At 28.0% G+C, this 25,271-nt stretch overlaps 1 protein-coding gene across 1 annotated transcript; it reads right to left on the minus strand.

Annotated features, from left to right (window-relative positions):
* Positions 1–58: 58 nt before the first annotated feature.
* Positions 59–24,950, minus strand: TBCD (tubulin folding cofactor D). Its single transcript, XM_014421832.2, has 19 exons — positions 24,524–24,950; positions 24,278–24,453; positions 23,889–24,027; positions 23,624–23,819; positions 22,746–22,977; positions 20,409–20,557; positions 18,902–19,131; positions 18,680–18,819; positions 16,277–16,382; positions 16,020–16,185; positions 14,451–14,609; positions 10,041–10,253; positions 8,990–9,154; positions 7,879–8,012; positions 7,227–7,378; positions 5,948–6,146; positions 3,871–4,033; positions 3,528–3,667; positions 59–2,364 (listed from the first exon to the last, which is right to left on the minus strand). Exons 1-19 carry the CDS (start codon positions 24,893–24,895, stop codon positions 2,092–2,094), a joined length of 3,504 nt encoding a protein of 1,167 aa, XP_014277318.1. The 5' UTR covers positions 24,896–24,950; the 3' UTR covers positions 59–2,091.
* Positions 24,951–25,271: the final 321 nt, after the last annotated feature.

Below are 25,271 nucleotides of genomic sequence, written 5' to 3' on the forward strand. Positions count from 1 at the left end.
AACATATATAAAGCAAGGTTGGAATTTTCTTGAATCTTGTAAGTAGAAATAAAATAAATACTGTTTTAATACTTAATATATTTACAACACCTTTGTTTGATATATTAATAACACTTTTGTTGACATAATATTAAAAATGTCACAAAACAAAAAAAAAAATTTAAATATAGTATGTAATAGAACTTCTTGGCTGCACAGCTTCAGGTGATAAGTATGCTTGGCCTGCCTTAATTTAAATTTTTTTTGTTTTTAATTTTAAGCAGAGCAATTTACTTACTAAATAAACACAAATCATGTGAATAACATTCAAATTTTAAAACTAATATTTTCAAGATAATTCTATCATTTTAGTAAAATAATTTTTGAAAGTACTGAACTGTCGCAGGACATGTACATCTCAAAATGTTGCATGGTAGTAACTTTTCAATTTTTAATTAACATGAATAAGTTCAGTGATTTCATTGAAGATTGAGAAGTGATAAAGGAACAAACCGATATATAACAAAATAAAAATTTAACAACAAAAAAATGTTGTCTTGGAAGCCTCATAAATGTATCACCATAATACATCCTCTTTTTTTAAAAAAAAAATCTTTTGCATACTCTGTTCAGACATAGTTGATTTACAATTGTATGGCTCAAACTAACTCAACCTTAACATAATTCTTCAGAATTACTTTAATTTTCATTTAAGATATAGAGATCTAGTAGAAGAATTTATTACATAACTTTTCACATTGCATACATGGTTGGTTATACACCAGTATAAGTAGTGCACACCACTACATATAAGTTGAATTATAACTTATAAGAGACAATATAGGAACCAGGCACTAAAATTCATTTATTACTTGCATTATTTAACAAATCTTTAAAATATTGACAGTGACTGCCAATACGAGTCTGCAAATTAAATAACTTTAAAAAGACAAACAAAATAATATTTCCAATTCTAACATTTTTTTTTTAAATAATAGAATGCTTCTTATTCTATTCTAAGCATTCTGTACAATTTTCATATTATAATTAGTAATAATGTTTCATTTTAATTCATATTGTGCTGATAGGATAAACAGGAAAATATATAATCAGGTCATTTTTCAGATAGGAAATATTGGGAGCTCTCCATTGATATTTAAATTTAAATAAAATTTATTTTTTTTAATGTTAAGATTTTTGACAAGAATTTATTGCAAATAAAAATTTGTGAAGAAGCATTCTGAAAAGATATGTATTTCAAACAAAAAAAAAAAAAAAATCATTTCCAGGCTCATGAAGTAAGAATTATGACCAGCCAAAACTACCCAACACAGCTGAGGTTATTTATGATCACTTGTGTAGAAAAGTGGATATAATCTATCAATTCATACTATAATAATTTAGATGATTTATGTTATATTATTAACTATGTTAGAAAGCATTATTAATTTCATGTTAATAATGTCATTATAAATAACAATGTTATTACCACAAGATAAAGGCCTTAGTTATTTAAACAAGCAGGTGTCAACATAAAACTTCCATAATTTCTAGTGGGACAATAATGCAGTAATAAGATGAAATATCTGCATGATCATTTTTATGATATAAAATTATATTAGGCTAAAATCACTTTCTACACTAGAATCTGTTATTTAATACTTTTTATGTAGTTATTCATAGCCTAGCTAAGCCTTAAAATAAGAAGAACTGTTTTGATATACTTAGACTTTAAAGCATTAGTTAAAAGACCAGTGTTGGACAAGTTTAATTTCAAATAATAAAAAATAATACATTTAATTTTATTTAAGAATCGTGATTTATATAGGTCTAAATCAACTCATTGAGTAATTATTTAATCATAGTAGAAAAAAAAATTAAAATAATATTTTTGCTTCAATAAAATATCACAGCAGCTATTAGCTTGTTCTCAAAACCAAGTTCAAACATTAAAATATCACTGCATAACTTCAATTCATGTGAATAGTGTCTAACACTGGAATAAAACTGTTTTTAAAATATATAAAAAAATATTAGATTATTTTATTTTATTCTTGTTGAAAATAAAATATACAATTACTTATTACATGATCCTATAGCAATTAAATAATCCTAGACAGCTGGGAGGGGGACAGGGGGTTTGATCCCTAACAATTCTGCAATTTTATTCCTAACAGGGCGAGAAATATCTACAGTTGTCCATTCAGCTTCCGAAAGTAATGAAAGGATAGAGTCCAAAGACTCTTCGGATAGTCCTGGGATGTCTGGGTATAACATAAGGGATTCATATAACTTTGTTGCTGTTGCTTTCCTCAACCAACCAAACCTGTGGCAAAGCAAGATCATGAGCCGTCCGAGCGCCTTCTTGCACACGGAACCATCAACCTGCAAATTTTAATTATATGCAACATTAATGCTATAAATAAAGTATTTTAAATGTATCCATCCATAGTGGATCCAAGAATATGATGGGTGTTCAACAGTAAATATAAATTATAGGTGCAGGAGAAAACAATCTGAGTTCATTTTTTTCAAATTGGAGTAATGAAATGCATTGATTAGGATTCAATGAATGCTTTCAATTAAATTCTATTCATTTATCTGAACATAAAGTGAAGAGAGTCCTTAGTGATTAGAAAGGAACTGATATGCAATACTATGGAAGATACAGAGGTAGGTTATTCTATTGTATAGAATGAAATAAAAAGTACAGAATTTGACTTGTCGTTGTTCCCCTGTCACAATCTAATTTATAGTTGTATTATTATGCATGACTTCTTTAAGAGCTGTTGAAGTAAAATTAACTGAATAATATAATTAATTCTGTCAGTCAGCATATTATAACTTAAAATAATCACAGCTAATACATTATTAATCCTTAAAAGATGCAGGACAGGGCATCATTTGCTTAGTGATGGTTAAGATAAGACAATTTACACTTGAAAAAAAAAAAGAATAAATAAAATCCTACATTTTTCAAATACTTGCCTAATAATTAAAAGAAAAATATTCAATTAATGATGTAATAAGATAAAATAAAAACCGAAAATTCATTTTATATAAGCAAATTCAATCATAAGACTAAATAATATTACAACTTAATTAAATAATTCGGATTTGAATTTCAAAATCTGAATCATTATTGTTTTAATTAATAGGCAATGGTTAGTGGCAACCCTCTAAAAAAGGGTGGTTAATTGAAATGATAGGCATGAATTTTGATATTGATATTTTCTTTTAATTTGCAATTCTTCTTTCCACAGCATGAAACCAAAACAGATTTAAAAATACAAAATTTCACAGTTTAATCAGAACAAACAAAAAAAAAATCTGCCAAGTACATAGGTTAGTATAGTTTCCTCAAAATTTCTAACTTCTTCTTTTGTTTGTGTTTTTAAATGAACTTTAAACATTTTACAATGGATTTGCTTCCCTGGAGAGAAGTGAAACATAATATTTAACTTTAAATAAATGCCTCTATTATAAAAACATGTTTCATGTAGAGGCAAACTGAATATCAGATAATACTTGTACAAATAAACCCATACCTGTATTAATTGACAATAGACATCCACAGATCTCAACAGTTTAAACTTATCAAGAGTTCCAGTCAAGGCTGACCTGGTCAAGTTGAAGATTTGTAAAGCGAATTTTGAATTAGGATCTTTCAATACTTGATTTATTGTGCCTGTAAAATTATAAGTAATCACTATCTAAACATAAATATAACAATAAAATGGAAATACATTTTAATTAAATTAAACATATCCTTGTGATTTTTCATCATAAAGGAAGTTTCCCTTGCTTTTGAAGAAAACTGGATCTAGTTCAAGATGGTGGAATTAGGAATTGTCTAACTTTAAAATAAAAATAAAAACAATAATAAAATACCTGATCCAAGAAGTTTGTCTAGGAAGCTTAGCATTGGCAATGTTATCCTATCATTTTGTAAATTTGTATCATAGATAAAAGCTATTGTATCACAGATTCTATGAAGTTCATTAGAATTCTGACCCCTGAGATAATCAAATAAACAGTTGCTGGAGGCTGTAACCTGTAGGCAAGAGCATAATTCAATTTCAGAATTTAATCATTGCGCCCATAGGAATCCAATTTTTGTTGAACCTATTATTAACTAACATTTTACTAGCTAACAAATAAAAAACATGTTAATTTATTTTCATTAAGTCATCCAATTTTTATTAAAATTAAAACTAGAAAATTTATTGATCATGGCAAAAATGGTTGCATTTCAGAGCAGAGAAGTAACTCATCTCCATGTTTTCATAAGATCTAACAAATGTTAGTCAGATATCAAACTGATTCAATATGCACAGCAAATCCTGCATTCCTTTCACGAAGTCCAATGACCGTTGTTTTATCGGACATTTACTAATATATCAATTATCTTATTACATTTCGTTTTGTTGACTTGCACGTCTAATTATAATTTTACTGAAATAACGAGTATTTTTATGTAAACATTCTAGTTACGGAATAGAGGAGGATTGTCTGCTCTGAGCCTGATAATTGCTGGAGCCGCCTATGATAGCACCTGACAGAGTAAGAGCTGACAATGGCAAATGTCTAATGATATGAAAATCCTCTAATTGGTGTCAGATCTGATTTCAGCAGTAGTCGGGCTGTATGAAAACATCCTTGCCCATAATATTGATTAAGTAGTTCTTTTTCACTAGAATCAGTAAATCATAAAAAATCTCTTTCTTCAAGGTGAACCATTTTGATCTCAATCCTAGAAGATGTTTTGCACACATGAAGACTGTAAGATAGATAATGATCATTGGAACTTCAATTTTCATTTAGTTTCATTTTTAATGAATATTAAAACTGTGCTTTACTGAAAGAGAGCCATTAAATCTTTTTCTTTTTTGGATCCATCACACCAGTAAGCAGCCTTGAGTTACAAACCAAGCAAAGATCATGTTGTGATGAGACAAGAAAATTTGAATTAAATAAAAAAAAGAAGCTATTATTATCTGTTTGTAATTAATTTTCATCAATGGAATATGATTTAAAATAAAGTAATTTTTATCAAAAAATTAATCAACTGGTTTATATAACATCTTATTTTTTTTCCCCACATAAAAATTGTTCTTGTTTGATTGATGTCAATATTTATCAAAATAAGATATAGAGGCAACATTTTTAAACATGTTTCCAAGAAAGAAACCATTAAAATTACGAAAACAACTTCAAACTTTAAAGGTTTTGAAGTATAATGGAGATAAAATGGAGAGTTTTCTGATTAATGATGAGTCACTTTAACCACATGAGAACCATTGTAAATATACTAATCTCCTTAGATCTAATTTTTTTTTTTTTAAATAAACAAAATTGAAAAGAATACAAGATTTTCTTGGAAATGAAGAAATTAAAGAAAAAAATATGATAAAGCAAAACAAGGTTTCTAAAGATTATTGAAATTTTTTTCTAAAGAAAATTTCTTAGGAAACAAAAAAAAATTATCCGAGTTATATATGTCCTTTAATTAGCACCATACACCATTAAACCTAAATTTCAATAGTAGATTATATGAATAAAATACATTTTTCATAAGTTATCTGTGATGTAAATAATTAAAGGTTATAATACTGTAAAATATATTTTTACAGAACAACCAGTATAATATTTCTCACTCTCAGTTAGGAGTTATTTGAAAACCATAAGAAAAGTTTGGATGTAAAGAATTAAAAAAATGAAATTAATTTCATGAAGGCCAATGTCAATAAGTTCTACACTTAGAAATTAGTCAATCTGGAATATAAATATGTAGGTTTTAAATTGATCAACAAATTTCAGAATCAAAAAAATAAAAATTGCATAGGTTATTTATTAATTTTAATTTAGTCGCTTAAAACTAACATTGTGGTAGTTTTGGAAGCTCAAAAACAAAAGGCTGGCCTTCTATCCAATAAAATAAAGAACATAGAGAGAATAATATACTGACCAAACTTTCAGTAATTCCTCCTACAGAAACAATCAACCCTGTTAGAATGGGTTTAGTGTAACTCTCAAGTGATAGCATTTGTGTGAACCTAGGGAACGTTTCTAGACCGGATAGCCAATTAATTTCATTTTTACAAGCTTCCTCTGGAAAAATCATAACCAAATCTTCTCGCATTGGAATATTTGGAATCTGAGGATCGCTGCAAAATAGAAAAAAAAGGAAAAATGAAGATTATCTGTAATAGTATGCCAGTTAACAGAAAAAATAATTTAAGAAGAATGAATTCAAATATAACATAAAATATTATATTATATTATTTGAGTTTGTCAAATGCAAAACCCATTAAGAATCATCTAGATTTTTTTTTCTATAGAAAGTCAAAAAACTTTTGTAGAGTTTATTTTTTGAGCTGATTGGTTGAAGTTTTATTGTGAATTCAATTTTTCAGTACTTTTCCTAAATTTAGAGATAATTTTTTTTTCCAACAGAGTTTAGCAACTGTATTTTATTTGTTTATTTCAAATATTTAACATTCTCTTATTGTTAAATGTGATACAAAATGAATAAATATAACTTAAGAAAGAATTTTTTTAGTTATCTAAGGAGACAAAAGGAAACAAAATTTCTGAGAAGTTTTACCAGAAGATTAATAATATAGATTTACAATATATCCTTGAAAAGTCAAAGATTTGAGAAAAATCAATATCCAATAATAAATAAAGCCAAAGAAGGTAATAAAGAGTGACAAAAATAAATATAAATTGTATTTATAAATAAATGTTTTTGTATCCCTATGGTAGTTAAGATATTAATCACTATTAACTATTACTAATTAGTACATGAAAATAATTTAAATTCAAAATAGAGAAGTAAGTGAAAGTTATATGATGTGTGAACAACTATACCAAATATTTTAAATTCTATTTCATGAGTAAGTAGACATCTTTCATCCAGTATTGACAATCTTTATATAGCATTAATAGAACATAGATAAGTAAAATTATTATGTTAAGTAAAATCATCCACATTAACAATCAAGTAGAGTACAAAACTAAAATAAAAATCCAGATACTTTAGTCATGCACAGTTGGGAAAACATTTGGGTATTCATTCAAGATATTGTCAAACAGATACTAAACGTTATAAGTGCTACTTTTGTACTCAATTAACTGTTTTTTCCTTTAACCTATTGATAACACGTTTTAAAGTAATCAACATCAAAAACTAAATGCAACTGATATATGCATATTCTCAAATAAGGCAAAATAATAATGATTACCTATGTAATAGTGTAGAAAACACATTTCCAGCAATACCTCTTGTTCTATCAATTCTTTCAACAGCTTGCTGCGTGATTCTGGTTATAGCACGTTCAACAACGTTTTCAGTTAGCAATTCAGGTGCTTCTTTTGCTCCAAGTTGCATTAATGACTAACATTACAGAAATAAAAAAAATATATTATTCCATTCAGTTTCAAGTAACTTTCATAAAATATTCAAGTTGAAATTTTGTTCTTAAAATATACTTTTACACATAAACAACTGTTTAAAACAGTGAATAATCAGTTAGATGTTAAAACATTTCAGGAAAGAAGATGTATATTTACAAAGTTTCCTTTTTAAAAGTTAATGTAAGTACATATTAAAGTACTGAGTAATTAACAATAGTTTTATTTAAATTGAAATTCTGTATCATAATTCTCACAAAGTAACTAGAAATTAGTTTAGAATCATTGTCTCTGACAACCCAGCAATACAAAGAGGAGAGTGATAAGGAAATTAATCTCACTATAAGCAGTGCCGGTGGTATAATAGAGCTTTCCTAATTAATCAAAACTACCCAATTTTTATTGTTTTCATCAGTAGAGGATGACTTCATGATCTAAAATGTTTTAAGATTGATTATTAAATTAATGTAAAACCATTTATACCTGAATTCCAGTCATAGCAGACTCTCTAACCCAAGCTCCGGTATCACCTGTATCATCCCTGGTGTAATCAAGTAATCCTTCTGCCATGCATGAGAGTATTTTTAACAAGTTTTTTTGACAGGAAGTCTTTTGATCTAAAAATAGAGCATTGATGTAGTGTAAGGCTACAATAGAAATTTTATTATAAATTTAAATAGCGGGGAATCCTATCTAAATATGATTTTAATCACTCTATATCTCTTAATTTTACAAATAATTCTTTTAAACCACTTAAGAGTACATTTGTTTTTAAACCCAGTTTAATTGTACATAAATAACATAAGGAGAATGACCATTAATAATTTCAGCTTCATAGGCATTTTCGTTTTTGTGGTACACTGATCATACATTAATAAGTGGATAGTTTATATTATTTCATTCAAATATTAAGATGAAGATAAAACACGTTTCCATCTTTACTAATACAGGTCTGATTTAGAGGATGTTTGTTTTCTTTGTAGAGAATTAAATTAACTTTCAAAAGAGTATTTTATTTTATTTATTTATTTTTTTTTTATCTTTTAGAAATAATTATATTTAAACTCAGCCTTATTGCACTATAATTCTATAACAATCATTCTAAAATAAAAGAGGAACCAATCTTAATAATTTCAACTTCATTATTGTTATTGAGATAGAATGATCAATAAGTCAGTGGTTACAGAAATGTGAAGTTCAGTTTCATTAAATATATGCAGTTAAATAGTAAATAATTTTTTTTTTTTAGTTTAACATTTAAACAGGCAATGATAATTAATCTCTTCTATGCCATGCTGTAATTGATTGATATAAAATAAATATAAATTTAAAAAAATGAAATATTATCTTATAAGTACTCTGTCATACAAAAAATACAATGGTTCTCAAAAATTATTAAATGTATTTTGAAGATTTTTATTATTCACATAATAATAATAATCATATATATTTATTCACCTAAGTTAGCATTCAAAGATTAAATCCTTCAGTTTTAAAGAACCATAGAAAAAAACAAAAAAAAAAACTTTTTTACTCAGTTTAATCAGGTAATGATTAAATTGGGAGTACTCAAATTAAATTAAATTGACAGTACCTGGATTGCCAGTTCCGACTTTGCAGCAGATAGAATTTAAAGACAGAATAGCTTGCCTTCTGCTTTGAACCCATTTTTCAGTTGAATCAGTATAAGCAGCACATTCTATCAAACTATCAATTACAATATCAACATATCCTTTCAGCACATCAGTAGGTAAAGAACCTGAAAAACAAAATTAATCATTAAAAAAAAAAAAAATCATTCCTTACATGATTAGTAGATTATGGACCAAGATACTAAAACAGTAAGACATAAAATATAATAAATTCATACATGGCCTAGGAATTTGTTGAATAGGTATCATCCTGGTAAAATAAGTTTAAGCATACCTGCAATAACTGTTGTGTTTTTAAAATATAATGGTAATTTCACTAATAAGAAACAATATTGATTTAAAGCAAACTAAAATATTTAAAAAAATTTGCTCTATCTGAATTGATAAACTTTCCTATGGCTGAATACCACGATAAGAATCAATCTGTGGCTGCACAACACAATGCAACTACAGTCAACATCAAAATTTATCAATCTCTACAATAAGGCATAATTTGAAAATCAATAGAAAATTTTGAGTGTAAACAATTAGAAAAATGACATTAGATTCAAGAAGGTTTTTCTTCTTATAGATTTGCTGTACCTCAGTCATCAGGAGAAAAATAATTCTTTTTATACACCACTTTGTATTCCTGTATTTTCTAAATGTTGTATCAGTTTTTAATTTGTAGTTTTTAGTACATTGTATAATATCAATAACATGCAACATGCAGGACAAATTTATGCACCGTTTTGAATTCGACTGTTTTTTTTTGGATTTATTCCTTTTTTCATTGATAAAGGAATATGAGGTTTTATAAAATCTTTATTTATACAAAACATACGTGTATGTTTATATAAATATAGACATATACATAATAATTAGAACGTAAACAAAATGATAAAGATAGTTCATGTTTAGTGATTAAAAGTTAATTAAATCATTTATTCTCATCACAGAATAGAAAAGATAATGCTTAAATGTATCTATTTAAACATAAGTAATAATAACCACCTAAAGCTAAAGCATGGCCCAGTCTGGTAGTTTCATCATTAGCTTTTAATTTCTCAATATAATTCTGAATAATTGCATTGGTTTTATCACTGTTAACTTGGCAGCCAACCATGTAGTACTGTGAGCAGAGAGAAGGAAGAGCAACTGCAGCGTGATTTCGTATGCTGCCTACCTCGTGGCAGAGGCATTCGTCGAGCAGTTCTTGCCAATCATCTAAAAACCAATTAAGATTATTATATTGAGGAAATTTATTTAATTAAATAACAAATTTAATAATAACTAAGCTAATACATACCTGATAATTTTGAATAAAAATGGAAGAGCAAGAGGAAATAAAAGCAATAAATTCATAAATTAAAAGTATTCCAGTAAAAATGACTAACAGTAATAGACAACATAATATTGTTGAATATCAATATTCCAAAAAGTGAAAATCAAATAACGATAATTTTAGTAAATATCAAAATCATTAATGTCACTGCAGCAACGGCAATCAAAATCAGAATGATACAAACACAAGGGCCACATAATACGCAACAACAGCAATCCTTTATACAGCTACACATGATTTGATGGTTTACAGCAAAACTGACAGAGTGAAAAAAATCCCATATACCAAGTTTTATCTTTAATTAATATAAATTGAACCTGTTATCTTCAAGTACTGATAGTGCCTCACTTAAAAACAAACACAACTGATGGCAATTTTTTTAATCTTGACTAAGTCTAAATTTAACATCTGACACACACATTGAAGACATTGTCATACGAATGTATTACATGCAATTGCAATCAGAACATTGAAATATTTTCTTTGGAGTATATGTGAAAATAAATATATTTGAAGTTTTCTGAATAAAATAAATCAAATATTTCTAACAAGGAAATGACATAACTAAACCATGTCAATTATGATGACAGTCAATACACATATACAGGGTATCTAGCAAAAGTTGCTCGAATAAAGCCTCAGATTTTTACCCTGACCATTTTCAAATCTGGTATATATAATACTTATTACCTCATTAATCATTCCTAAATTAATAATGATTATTTATTATTCAGTACTAAGTTTACTTATTAAATGCACTTATCAATTGTTGATACAGGTAAACTGATATGGTAGATTGGAATAAAGATTTTTACAGAGTTATTATAATTTATAAAGATTTACATCCATATACATAACAGAAACAGCTAACAATTACAACAAAATTTTTTGGATTGATAATTTTTTATAGCGTATAACGATGACAAAGATACAGGCTTTTAAAACCCCTAATCAACCAATAAAATGGCGGATAATTGTGTCCAAAGCCAACAGTCATCCCAGAGTGACCTGTGACTTCAATGCCAAATTAAATAAAAACATCAGCCTTGTGGTATCCTTGGTATATCAGAAAAAACAAAACAGGGAATGGTGGATAGTAGAGTAATTTTTGTTTCTTGAGAACAGTAAAACAAAATGAGCATAATCTATAGAATCGTGAAAAATATTAAGTAGTAGTTTTTTTAAAAAAATGAGCTTTGAACGATTGAAATTGGTCAAAAATCTTTCGTCTAAATCCACAAAAAAAGGTTATTTAATTAAAAATATCTCCTGAACTTGTTTCATAGGCATAACTTTTGCATGTGCCTATCAATAAAAAATTACTCGATGACTTTCCACGGAAATCGCGAATATGAAAAACAATTGTAAATGCAGTTCTTGTAAAATGGATTGAAAAAGTCTAATAAACAAGGAGAACGATTTTTTTAAGTTCTACTTATTCATGAGAATTTGCTGGACTACTCAATTACTAAGAAATATATGAAAGGTTAGTTTTAAAGCGCCAAAAATTTCGTTTAAAAAGACAAGATAATTCTTGCTTGGTTCGCAAGAGAAGGGGAAGTGGTTTCTTTTCATTTGTTTATAAACTCAAAAATCGCGAGGATGATTCGATCTTTCGATAAATCAATACCTGTATAAAACACTTCGTAACCAAAGACTGATTACGTCGTTTAATACTACAGCATTCCCCCACCACTTTTCACCTTGGGATCGAAAAACGATAATTAATTTTTCCCATTTATTAGATAATTATCTAATAGGAGAAGTCAGGTTAAAAAATGACTACGTTTTCCCAATCTCACTTAGGCTATTGGGGAACAGTGTAAAATGGTCAAAAATAAATTTCTTTCACTACTTTCGCTTACGCATTTTGGAAAACGGACTTGACATAAGGCTAAAGTTGAAGAATAATGTAAAAGTGGAACTAAAATCAATTTTAACAAATTCCACTAGCTACTTTCACTGACTTGCGACCAAATGCATTTCTCAAGACACCAGCCAACATTATTTCAAAACGGCTTGTCCTGTTTTTATTTTATTCTTAGATGACAAAACAGCGACCATGAGATATTAAAATATCGGTAATAATATATTCAATAGAAATTGTGAGGAAGCTATATGTTTATATATACTTGGAATTCGTCATTGGTATACAATATTTGAAAATTTTAAATAAGACTAGAGCAAGAAAATATATTTTTACAGTTAATTTCAATAATTTTTCCAGTTCTCCATACTGATTCAAAATGGTTGATTTTTTTTGGTATTCCATAAAAGTTTCATGTCTGTAAAAGGATATTTAATTATTTAAAACAAAGATAATGATGTGTAGTTTTTATAGCATTCTTGGTGATTTCCTCACACAAAAGGAATAATAAGTGGGCAAATGAATGGAAAATATGTTTTTCTCAAGGATAGCTTTAATATTTTTCAACAAACTGTATATAAATAAACAATTCAAGAACTCAGACCATTCTAAATTTATAATAATTAAAACCTTTTCAGTATAACCAGTAGCTATGAAAGATGACTGAGCAAGCAAAAATGAAACCCACAAATATTAAAGAAAAGTAATGAGATGAACTTAGTGACACACAAGTTTCTTCAGCATCTACTTATTGTAACTTGAAAATGGGGTTAATTTCTTGATCTTGAATAGTTAATTAGATAGTACTGTAAGTCTCCAATTTATAACGATTCAAAGGGTTTTATAGAGAATAACGAACTTGGAAAGGTTGGGTCCGGACTAGATGAATGAATGACATTTTAGCATTTAAAAGTTAAATTTTCAGTTATTTAATCGAATTATTAAAGTAAATTAAGTTTGCTAGTTCATTGGGGCATTTTATTTTATTATGATATACAAAGGAAGTAGTTATACCCTGTAGATGCTTTCTGGGAGATTGGCCCTTATTTATTCAATCAGATATCAAGAAACTTGAGTAAACACGTATACATGATCGCACACATAGCATTATGATCATTATTGTGCTTTGTTCTAAAGTGATATGCCTTTGAAGTGTAATAGTTTTCAAGAGTATATTTTAAAGTAACCTTTGGGTATACATAAATTTAAAAGAAAACATTTTCCCAACTAACTTCCAATGTATTGACTTGTAAATCAAAAATATTCATTTTCCAGTCTCTGGGGCAAATACTGGCAAAATGAATACAGAATGTGTTTGAGTGCCTAAACAATAAACAGATGGGTAAACCTCTGAGAGATAGACTGAAATACAGATGGGAGAATTGGGTTAAGACTGAAGTAGTAAATTTGAGTTTGGGGAGCATCACTGGATGGATGTATACAGAGAACAATTGGTAGTATCAGCATCACACATTTGGGTTCACAAAACCTTTCTTATTATTATTAATATAAACACATAATTCATACTTTTTTAGGTATATACAAATGAAATTATATTTTTTTCTTGGGTTTATATTTTTAGATTTTATATTTGAAAATTCAGTGGGCTTCAAGAAGAGTTTAAGCGTTTGATCAAAATTGTTAAATTAGTCTTTGTGGTACATTCTATAGAGAGCAAAATTTTCTGTTATTACAACATACAGGGTGCCCGATTTGGTAAACAGATATTGAAGAAGATACATACACCATCAAAAAGTAAAAGCAACAAAAATGGCCTAAAAAAATAACACTACTGGCCAAAAATGTCTTCTTTTTTTATACAGGAGGTTATGGAATGACAAACTGAAAATTTGACCCGATTACAATTTTTCCCTATGCAATAGGAAAGTAAAACTATACGTTAATCTGCTGAAGTTATATAAAATTAATTAAGAATCTAAAAACTTGTATAAGATTTTAGTTTTGAAGACAATAAATAATTTTAATTAAGTTTTTATTAAAATCCTGAAGGAGTTTATAAGAAATTTGAAATAGTATTCACTATGAATCTAATAGTTGATAAAAGTTGAAATAAAGAAAAAAATTATCTAAGCAATTTTCAATTAATAACTAGGGGGGTTATGCATTTAATAAGCTAATCTTCCAATTCAATAAATTTCTTATTAAATAGACCATTGTGCATTAAATTGGTAAAATATATATTTGTACTCACTGATAACTTGATCATCATTAACTGGTAACTTAGCCAAAGAACATTTGTCAATCAGCTGACAACAGGCTATTTTCATTAGCTCACCACTAATCCCTTTAAACATGTGTTTTTTCTTTACATTTTTAACAATTTCATTCATGGCACATACCAATTCTTTCCCTTCAAAAGAAAATTAAAATTCATCATCAGCATTAATATTTTAGAAATACACAAATAAAGGAAAGAAAATAGTAAAATTATTTAGTAAATTAGGATAGGAACTGTGGCTTGTCTCAATAAAATGATCAAAATATATTGAAGGAACCAATTAAAATCTTGGAAGATGAAAGCATTATGTCCATTCTTTAGAACATTAAAATTAATCTTATACATTGGTTCTATAATACAGATAATGCAAATAATATATGACTGAGGAGGCAATTGTAATGTGGAGGTTATGAGGATTCTGAACAGAGTGGTTTTATTTTTTAATTTTTTAGTTGGGACTAATGTATTAAAAACACAGATTTCTGTAGTTCTATTTTAAATTTATAACAAATTTGAGAGTTAATTGCTAAATATAAATCAAAATGAAAAAGATAAAGTAACATTTTAAAGTATGGAAATTCAATACCTACTTTTAAAAATATGTACTGTGGTATCTGGTATAAAGTCCAGGAGAAAAACTGTTTTTTTTTTTTTTTTTTAACAGGAAACAGTGGCAGAAACTAAGAAAATATTTGTAAAATATAACGAGTTCAATGACTTCTAAAATTTTATTGTGAACAATCTAAGATGGTAAAAGTACACATTTACAGTTTATATTGAGAATACTTTCAAACTGAATGTATGAACCATTTTTTTTTTTTTTTATAGGAAAACTAGTAATAGTTTATTTATTATTTTGGAAAAATGTTAGCAAGTATATTTGTTTATTTTCTTGTCAAATTGTTTGAAATGAGAGTAAATGGGTTTAGTGTATTCATAATATAAACATTTGTATATCAGAAGAAATGTAACATCACGTGACCAGTACATAGGTTGATATAACTTGTATTAATGATAAAGACAATTTTTATCGATAAAAATGAAATAATTTATTTTTATTTTATATAGATTTATCATTTAAGATAATTTAATTATTACAGTCTTTTGTTTATTATTTTTTGATATCATGATTTACCAAATTTATTCATTTTGTTTTAAATTATGCATAAGTTTTAAATTTATTTTATTTTACCTATAGATTTTACTTTTTATCTAATTATCTCACTTCAAATTTAGATTTATTCTTTGTTTATTAAATGCTAATTTAAATTTTCCTTTCTTTTATTTTCTAAACTTTTTTCTTTAACATTTTATTTCATACTATTTTAACAATATTCTGAAGTACTCAAATTAATGACATTAGTTGAAACGAGGTCTGAGATTTATGTTTGTCTTTATAACATTGCTCTAACACGGAACAATCCAAAACTTTTTTTCAAATCAGACCCATTTTTTGGTCTGAACTCTCAGTATAATAATATCATCAATTTCTTTGATCTCAAAACCTGTTTAGTATAAGTAAATATATATAATGCAACATACCTAAACACAGTTCATCAATCAGAGAAAGAGCATAAACAATTTCTCCAATCGAAATAATTGAACCATGCCTCACATTTGCATCTATAGAATTTGTTTTCTGCAGCAAAGTAGGCAATGCAATTTCAAGCATGTACTGAGGAGCGTGTACAGTCATGTTGTGTAAAGCCTGGAATACATAACCAAAGAATGGGCACTAAGTTTGAAAGTAAATGAATAAGTGGTATACAATTCTTTTAAAAAAATTTAAAATAAAGTACTTTTGCCGAAAGATCCCTTATGGCAATATCCCAATGTTCAATTTTTCGATCAACCAAATGATCAATGAGGGAAGTAGTATATTCCTTAAATTGTGCTATATAAACACTGAAAATAAATATAGTAATATATTATCAAAAACAAACAATTGTAATTTTAATTACCAGTAACTTTTCTAATTTCTATATATCATTACTTAAGCTGTAATATCTCATAAACCCGAAAAAAATGTTTGTAATATAAAAAATAAAATTCATTCTAGGATATCTCAAAAGAATTCTCTAAGTCGGAAAAAATTATTTATGTGTTCTATAAAATGATGGTTGAGAATCACAGTGGACACTATCTCACATAATGAGAATTGAGGATAAACCTAATTTTTAAGTAATAAAACAATCCATTTTTAAAATATGTCCTTCGACAGTAGAAAGGCAAGGATTCACCTTCAAAAGTGGTCTTAAGCAGTAAAGCTAAAATTTGTAAAATGTTTTTTCTCAAGATTATGGCAGGTGTGTTTGTCCACACCGGTTCTCAACACCTGGTACATCTCTAGAATGATGCTTTATTTATGACTATTTTTTTTTTTTAAGAATCTTACTGATATTATTTGGAGTTACGAGGTACCACAACTTAAGCGATGATGTATATTTTACTCTATCTTTTATTCATACTTAGGCATTAATCTAGCACTAATTTAATTAATAACTATAATTAATAATAATTTATATCTAACATTTTAAAAATAGATATAATGTAGCCGATGTTTTCTACAACTTTGTTTGCATAGTCTTCAATTTAATGCAATAATATGTTTGGTTTGTGTAATATTACAAATTCACTAGGAGAAACAGAGAAGCTTCAATAACATACAGATAACAACCAATGAATAAAAAGATCCCTCTTCTCTTTACCAAAATAAAATTGGAGATTGTAACCCCTTGTATAAGTGATGAGTTTATGAAATAAGATGAACATCATAATTTTGGGGATGAAGAATTATATCGTATGAAATCAATTCTTTGCCAAATACAACAAATGCCACTTCATCAATGGTTAGTATGTTGTACTGTCTTTCGAGTTAGCTAACAGGTGTTTTGTTTGCTCTAACTACAACTTTGTAGTCATCAGGTGGCATTTGTTCAAGGGCAGATCAGAACAATCAAATTAATTTGTTGAGTTAATCAAATAAAGTTCTTAATGCAGCAACAATTTCTTGTATAGTCACTATATTGAACCTATGACATTCAACAGATATTTTCTCTTGAAACAAATATGAAGAAATTTATGGCCTGTGTGATCCAATATGATAATAAATTTGTCCAGTTACTATGATTATTGGCATGTAATTCTTATGCACGATAATTGTAACACTGAATAATATCATTGGAAAACATGGATTGTACTTGGTTATGTTTACCAAAAAACAGTTTTAATTGATCAGTGTCATTTGATACTAATGGTCCAACTGATAAAGGTGAATCTGGCTATTTTGCTTTTCTGCCCGTACAGTACATTCTTGATGTCCTATTCTTAAATTTGAGGCATTTTCTTTTTTCCCATTAACTAATTTAAGATTGAAAGGACCAAAATTTATATCAGCAAAACTATAACTATTTATAGAATAGTTCATGCATTCCCAATAAATAATCTGCTTTTTTAATAACAATAAATATTAATATAATACAGAGTTGGGACAATATAACTATACATTCATTAAACAGTCATGCATGTAAACTGAAAACTGCTTAACTATATGAAATACACTGATTTGGTTAAACAAATCATGCACTACCAACTGTAAGATGGTAATCCTCAGTCAGGAACCTTAGACAACATGGATACACTAAGTTTCATTGCAATCAGACGTATGGTATAGGCATATGGTAATGCATGGTAGACGTATTGTAATGCATATACAACAAACAAAGAAACATTCATTTTTAGAAGTGCATATATAGATGAGGTAGATAGTTGACAGTAGTAAACTTTAAAAGATAATGAAGATAAAAGATAAGGAAGCTAACCCAAATAAAATACAATAGTTATGTATAATTTAATGTTTATGAATGTTTGTAGGCCTTCATTGGAGAAAAACTAGAAGTAGAAAAATACTTTTGACAGTAGGGGGGATACACACACTAATTGAGTCTTGATTTTCTGAATGAATCACAAGTGAGGTATAGCAAGGGAAGAAATCATTTGTTAGTTACATTTCACAATGACAAAAAATATTTTCATTTTATTTTCTAATCAGATTTTAATCACATAAAAAACATGCAATGCCCTCAATCATTTTTATGACTTTAGTGAGGTAGAATAGAACTATTGCAATAAAAGTTTAAACAAAAATTAAACTATATTTTAATTATCTCTCTCAAAAGACTAAATTAACAGATATAATTTACCTTATGTTTAAATAGGAATTGCTTCTAACTCCAACAGTAAAATAGTCAGCGGCTGTGAGTATGTCAATACCATGGGGAAAGGTACCCTGCCGACCAATATGCTCCTGAAATGCAGCTGAAGCAGCCCTACGTATGTTAACCTACAATACAAATCAAATGGGTGAATTTATTAAAATATTATTCAATATGAATTTAATGTAAACAAAAAAAAGTGAAATGAACCTCTCGATCAAAACATGTAAGGACAACAAGGGCAGTGGCAATATCAGGCACATATGGAGCAAAAACGTGGCTATCATAAGCTCTTGCAAATGTCCAAGCAAGATAACAGGCTGCATCCCTAATATGGCTCCCAACAGAAGTATGGCCCAATGGTTCATCATACAGAAGAGCTTTTTTTACCAGTGGAATAACTTCTTGAAGTCTTGAAGGTAAAAGGAGACCTCGCTTACCTGTGAAAAAAAGGTGAAAAGATTCAATTAACAGCATCAAAATTACAAGAGCATTAGAAATCCAGTTAATCATCTTTCAGTTTTAAACCTAGCAAAGATAAAAAATGACAAAGAAAAGAAAGTGGTAATAAAAAATCGAGAGATTTTCATTATCTAATCTATAATCTATAAATGCTGAAAAACATAAAAAAAAAATAACAGACTTCTTTAGTCTTTATCAACATTAATTTTTGTATTGTACATAAATTATCTTTTTCTAAGTTTTCAAATGCACAATAAAAAATTGTAGATATGTATTAAGTACATAATAAAGGTGTTATTCTATATTTCTAGTAATAATTCCTTTTTAAAATAGCTACATCTTGGATTAAAAGGTTAGGAACAGTTCAGAGGTGGCCAGCTAAAGAGGTTCTCCGAACTTACTTGGAGTAGAGCGAGAGATATGAAATAATTCATGGATCTAAAGGCTGTGAACGGTAAAATTCAAGGGACTTTTTATCAATTTAATGGATTAAATTTAAGAAAACAGCGTAAAATGTTTAATTTGGTCACCTTCTGATAAAATATACAATTCAGACTAGATGATATAGATATAATAATAAAGATTGTATCCCTCTCTGTTTGATAATGACAAATTGTTACCTAACATTTACAAAGAGAGTTAAACATCAAAAATAGAAACAACTAGAAAATAGAGAAACAAATTAACATATAGGGAATTAATTTCACCCAATTTAAATAAAAAATATATTTTATATAACAAATCAAAATATATATTTTATTTTCTTATAATCTACAGTATGAGGACTGAAAAATAATGCACACATACTTTAAAACATGAATAAATATGAGAAGCAAGAACAGGAAAAAAGTACATCACAGTACACTTTTAAAGTTCCAAAATGTGATTTTATTTTTCAACATAGTCGCCATAAAGGATAACACATTTCTTCCAATATGTCACAAGTTTTTCATTCCATCAACTACAAAATTTTTCTGATAAATAGAAATGATCTTTCATTTCTGTGGTTTCATTTAAGTTATATTTAAAAGCATTCAAAAGTGATATCAAGGAAAACTACAAAAGTGACAATCAGAGTCTTATGCAATACATATTATTATGCTATATATACTTTCATTTTCAATACTTTCAATATAATTCCAGCTAGTTTTAAAGGCATATCCAAATAACTTTCCAAGCTGATGCATTTATTACACTGTCTCATGTTAAATTAATCTATCAAAATATAAAAAATTGTTAGAGTAGAATATATTACTGAGTTCTGCTAAAGCGAGACATCCTCCATGCCAACCACAATCACTTTCCCGGGGGCTAAGCAGATCCAGTACACAGACAACAACATCGTCAGCAAGCTGTTTGGTCATCCTTCCCATAATTCGTCCTATTCCTTTGGCTGCTGACCATCTAAAAAAAACAAAAAAACAATAATAAATTTCTTCAATCTAGAAAATGATGAAATTATTAAGTTTCCTATTTTTTCTCTCTCAAATGCCTGAGGGTATATAATCACTTAAAAATTTCCATTTTGAGATGTAATATTTAAGTTGAGAAAAAAAAACTGTAAAAATGTTTTTTAAACATTGTTGTTATTACTAGTTTCTAAAGACTACTCCAAATTATAAATCACTGAACAGTCATTGATAAAACGTTGGTAAGAGAGTATAGAGTAGCATTTAGTTCAGCAAGAGGAACTAAAAAGATCTTCCAAATAATCTTCTACAATTAAAGATAAGGAATAAGGTGGGCTAATTGCGGTGGCAGCATCTTGATACTAGTTTTAAATTAGCATAAATGAGAAGTCAAACAATAGCACCTTTTTCAGTTGGTGCTTGGTAATGAATCGTTGTTGACTTCCGTAAGTAACTTATTAGGGTATCATTATCAATAAATGTCGTGAAAATTATAATAATATTGATGTACAGTATTTATCAATATTATTGTAATTTTCACATTTTTGAGCAAAAAGGTCAACCAATTTATAAGTTTGATGGCTCAAACTATTCAGAGATGTCCCAAGAATATTTTTAAACCGTTTGAGCTTAAAATAGTGAAAAATATTTTTTACTATTTTAATTATTCCCTATTGTTTTTGGTTCCTACAGAACATTCTGGACTCTGTGTTTTAAAACTCTAAACTTTACTCTTTTTTTTTTTTTAAATATCACACAAATTAGGCACAGGTCAAGCCTAATTCTTAAGATAACCACCCAAGTGCTGTGGTTGGCAACCATACAATTGTTGTATAGTCCATTTTAATTTTATTGGTTATAAATATATCGATAGCAGTGATGAAATTCTAATTCAACTTCCATGCTCTACTCTTAATAACTGAAAGAATTACAAAACAAGGATCTTTTCTGTACCAATCCAATAACAAAAGGATATTTTAGATGAGCTAAGTCTGTGGGCTTATTTTTCTTATTAGATCAAATGGGCAAATTTCTAGCCAGATTGCATTTTTTAATCCATCTACAGTCCAGATCTGTTCAAGCATGGGGTAAATCTGCCTGATGTAAATCTAAGTTTAGAGAGATGGACAGAGTTTCTATATTATATACAGATAACTTGTGTTGTGTCTGACTGATCCTTCAAAAGATCTGTCACAAATGCCCTACCCTAAACCAGTTTACCACTAACATATAAGTAAGGTCCATAGGTTCCCACCAGAAACTCATAGCCTATCTAAAATATCTGTAAGGCCTTATATGTATGAGGTATCAGCGAGTACAATTTAGGATCAATACAATTTTACAGAGATGAAGCTTAACAGTAAAACAGAAGTGATATCTTTAGTCGGGCAAGATAATTATGTATTAGGTAAACTGTTACTTAAAAATAGTCACTATAAGTTATAGAGCTTTATCGATCATGTGTTAAGAGACTTTCTTGATCATATTATGTTGTTTATATGAATAATTATGTTTCCATGATATTGCTTATACTTCAAACGTATTAGAGAGAGAAAGAAATATATTTAATGTGAGAGTTCTTACAGGGGTAAACCATTTAGCACTAATTTTGGTTCTTTCACTTGATTAAAGAATTTTACTCATGTACGAATACCCATCCCACATAAGTATTGGCCCAATTCTCAATAGGCATTCTTTAAAAATGAGGGCTGTTGAACAATTTAACTTTTCTCATTAACATTGATTAAATTTATCTAGGAAACAAACTTGGCTCTGATGACTGAAATATTTTATACTCTATAATATATAACAGAACAACCAACTAGCCAAAAAATATTTTATTTTATACTATTTCTGTCTCACTGAATTAAACCCTTAAAAAGTTAATTTTTAGCCACCAGGTAATCTCTCAATTAAGAGAGACCTTCAGGTATCACACAGATATTTAATGATAATATTATGAGAAGCTATATCCCTTCAATCCTATCATATTATAGGATACCATTTTTAAACTGCAATTTATTGAAGTTTTCTAAAGAAAGCTAATCATATAATTGAGTTGACCTAAACCATGTTAATATAAGAGAACAAAAGTAAAAAAATATAATAATAATACATAATGTTACTAAAATAAAATTATTTAATGACAGCGTAACTAACCATTGATCTTTAAATATACCCACCTGACAGTAATATCTGAATCTCTAAGACCCTGCATCAATTCTTCAATAATATCTTCCATTTCGGCAGGAACTTCTAGATCTTCATCTTCCTCCATTTCATCTTCATTCTTAAGACTGACAGCAGGTGTTTTTAAATGATCCCCAGTTGGCCATTGTGAAATATCAATTGGAAGGATTCTCATACCCCTCTTGTATCGCCAAGAAATGACACGAGCTTTTAAAAATGTCAACCCTAAGACCATAAAATTTCATGATAATATTCATTGAAAAAATAATTAATAATTCTATAGATAATATCTAAATTTACAATTAGTAATTACTGTAAACTGTTCATATATATATATACTTATAAATAAAATAAATTGCATCTATAAAACTAAATACACAATAATATTTTTTTATAGCTAATATGAAGTTCAAAGTTCTTCAAATGAACCATTGTGTAAAATGCGATGAGTAACTAGGAAGTTAGTTTTAAATTTAATAACCAATATGACACAGGATAAGTATTTAATATTTAATAACAGGGGTACACAGGAAAAAAAAAGTGAAAATTTGTATGTTTAATCAAATGTTTAGACCAGTTAGTTTAGTTTTCACCTTCATTTATGCTACCTCTTTAATTATTAATACATCATATTTTCAAGGGTAACTGAACTTAATCCTGTTTTTATAAAAGTAGTTTAAATGGAGAAATTCTCTTTTATTAATGATTTTTACATTGATTTATAAAAATATGATAGCTGGGAGCAATGAAATTTAATGACGAATGAATATTAGTTTTAAGCCATAAGAAAATGAATAAAAGATAGCGATTTATATATATTACTATAATTTAACAAGCCATTAAAAAAAATTTAGGATACATTCTTACTTACCTATTCTCTGAATAACTTTCATAGCAAGTTTTCGGCATAAGCGATATGGTTCACTTTTCCAATTCATAGTCATGATTGTTTTCAATAACTTCGGTGCATAAGGGAGTAAATCCTCTCTTTTTCCATACTTTAAAATAGCTGCAATAGATAACATAGGCCCAAAACGCATCCAGTTTAGATTTTCTTGAGTAATCAACTAAAATTATAAGGCATCAATTAAATAACTTTTATAAATTTTGGTTGCTACATTCTAGATGAATCTTACATCACAAGCCCACTGAAGATACTCAGGAAGCAAACAATCTTTGGTGTCTGTGCGAGTAAGGAATTGAGAGGTTAAATATGCACATGCATCTCTACACAGATCAACAACCATAGCATACTTTTTGCAGATATTATATAGTCTAAAAAAAAAATTAATAATGTTGCAAAAATAAATAATCAATTTATTCTTATCCATATCCTGATAAACTAAGTCATATCAAATTGATATTCAAACACAGATGAAATATATAACTGAATTAACTCTGTAAATTCAAATAGGTCATAGCTAATGATGCAGATACCTATTGTTATGAATTTATTGATTTGCCGAATCAATAAGTGCTTGATTGTAGAACTAGAAAAAGTCAATAACTTCAGAAATATTTGTACCTTTGAATAACTGTAGAATCTTTGCCCACATCGTTGCTATCAAGCCTCGACATGTGAAATGGTATTTTCACAATGATTGATAACCAAAGAATTAAGCAGTATCGTGTTTCCCAATTATTATTATCTTTTTCATCTTCATTTTCAAGCATTGTTAAGACAGGTTCTAAATCTTGAGCCTAAGGCAATACAAAGAAAAAATCCTCATACCCATCACTAGTCAGATAAAAAGTATTTATAAATACTTACAGAATGAGGTAAATGTTGCAGGATAACTTTTGTACCCCTCACATTTGTGATTAAACGCATATACTGAAATGCTAAGTTCTTACTTCTTTCACAAAAGTTATTTCCCCTCACAATGAAAATTATTTCATCCAAAATTTGGGGTAAATAGGTATCTAATAGATGAGGCTGTTCTTTATATTGATCGACAATATACCTAAATCTTTCATAAGGCTTTTCTGCATTTGAACGACCATTTACAGGTTGTGCTATGACTTCTGTAGATTCTTTTAATGAAGTGACAAGATCTAAGATTTCTTTCCATTCCACAAATCTTTCAAGCGAGCAGCCCAAACCAATTGGCTCTATAATATCTTCTGTATTAAATTCATCCATTTCAAGATACAACTAGAGATAACAAACTGAAAGGTTCTAACCGAGTGAAGGTTAAGTTTACATTCCACCTACAATGCCTTCATATTCTATTAATTGTCTAGAATATATAACCTTGTTTGTAAGTTATTGAAATATGAATTTATTGAGACTAAGATCATTAAGAATAAAAGTTAACATCTCCCTATGATTTTACAAATGTTTTTATATTTAGCTGTAATTTATGAACCAATATAAATTAAGAAGGGGTGAGAATAAATCATTAATTAACGATTTTTTTACTTCAGCATTGGTAGATTATATCGCTGCTTTATTTTAATAGCAGTACATTTGACAGATACGAATGTTTTGGTTTTGAATTGAACATATTCCATGGAAA

The sequence above is a fragment of the Halyomorpha halys genome, unplaced genomic scaffold (genome assembly GCF_000696795.3).
Source record: "Halyomorpha halys isolate HHAL.00 unplaced genomic scaffold, Hhal_1.1 Scaffold343.1, whole genome shotgun sequence".
Lineage (NCBI taxonomy): Eukaryota > Metazoa > Arthropoda > Insecta > Hemiptera > Pentatomidae > Halyomorpha > Halyomorpha halys.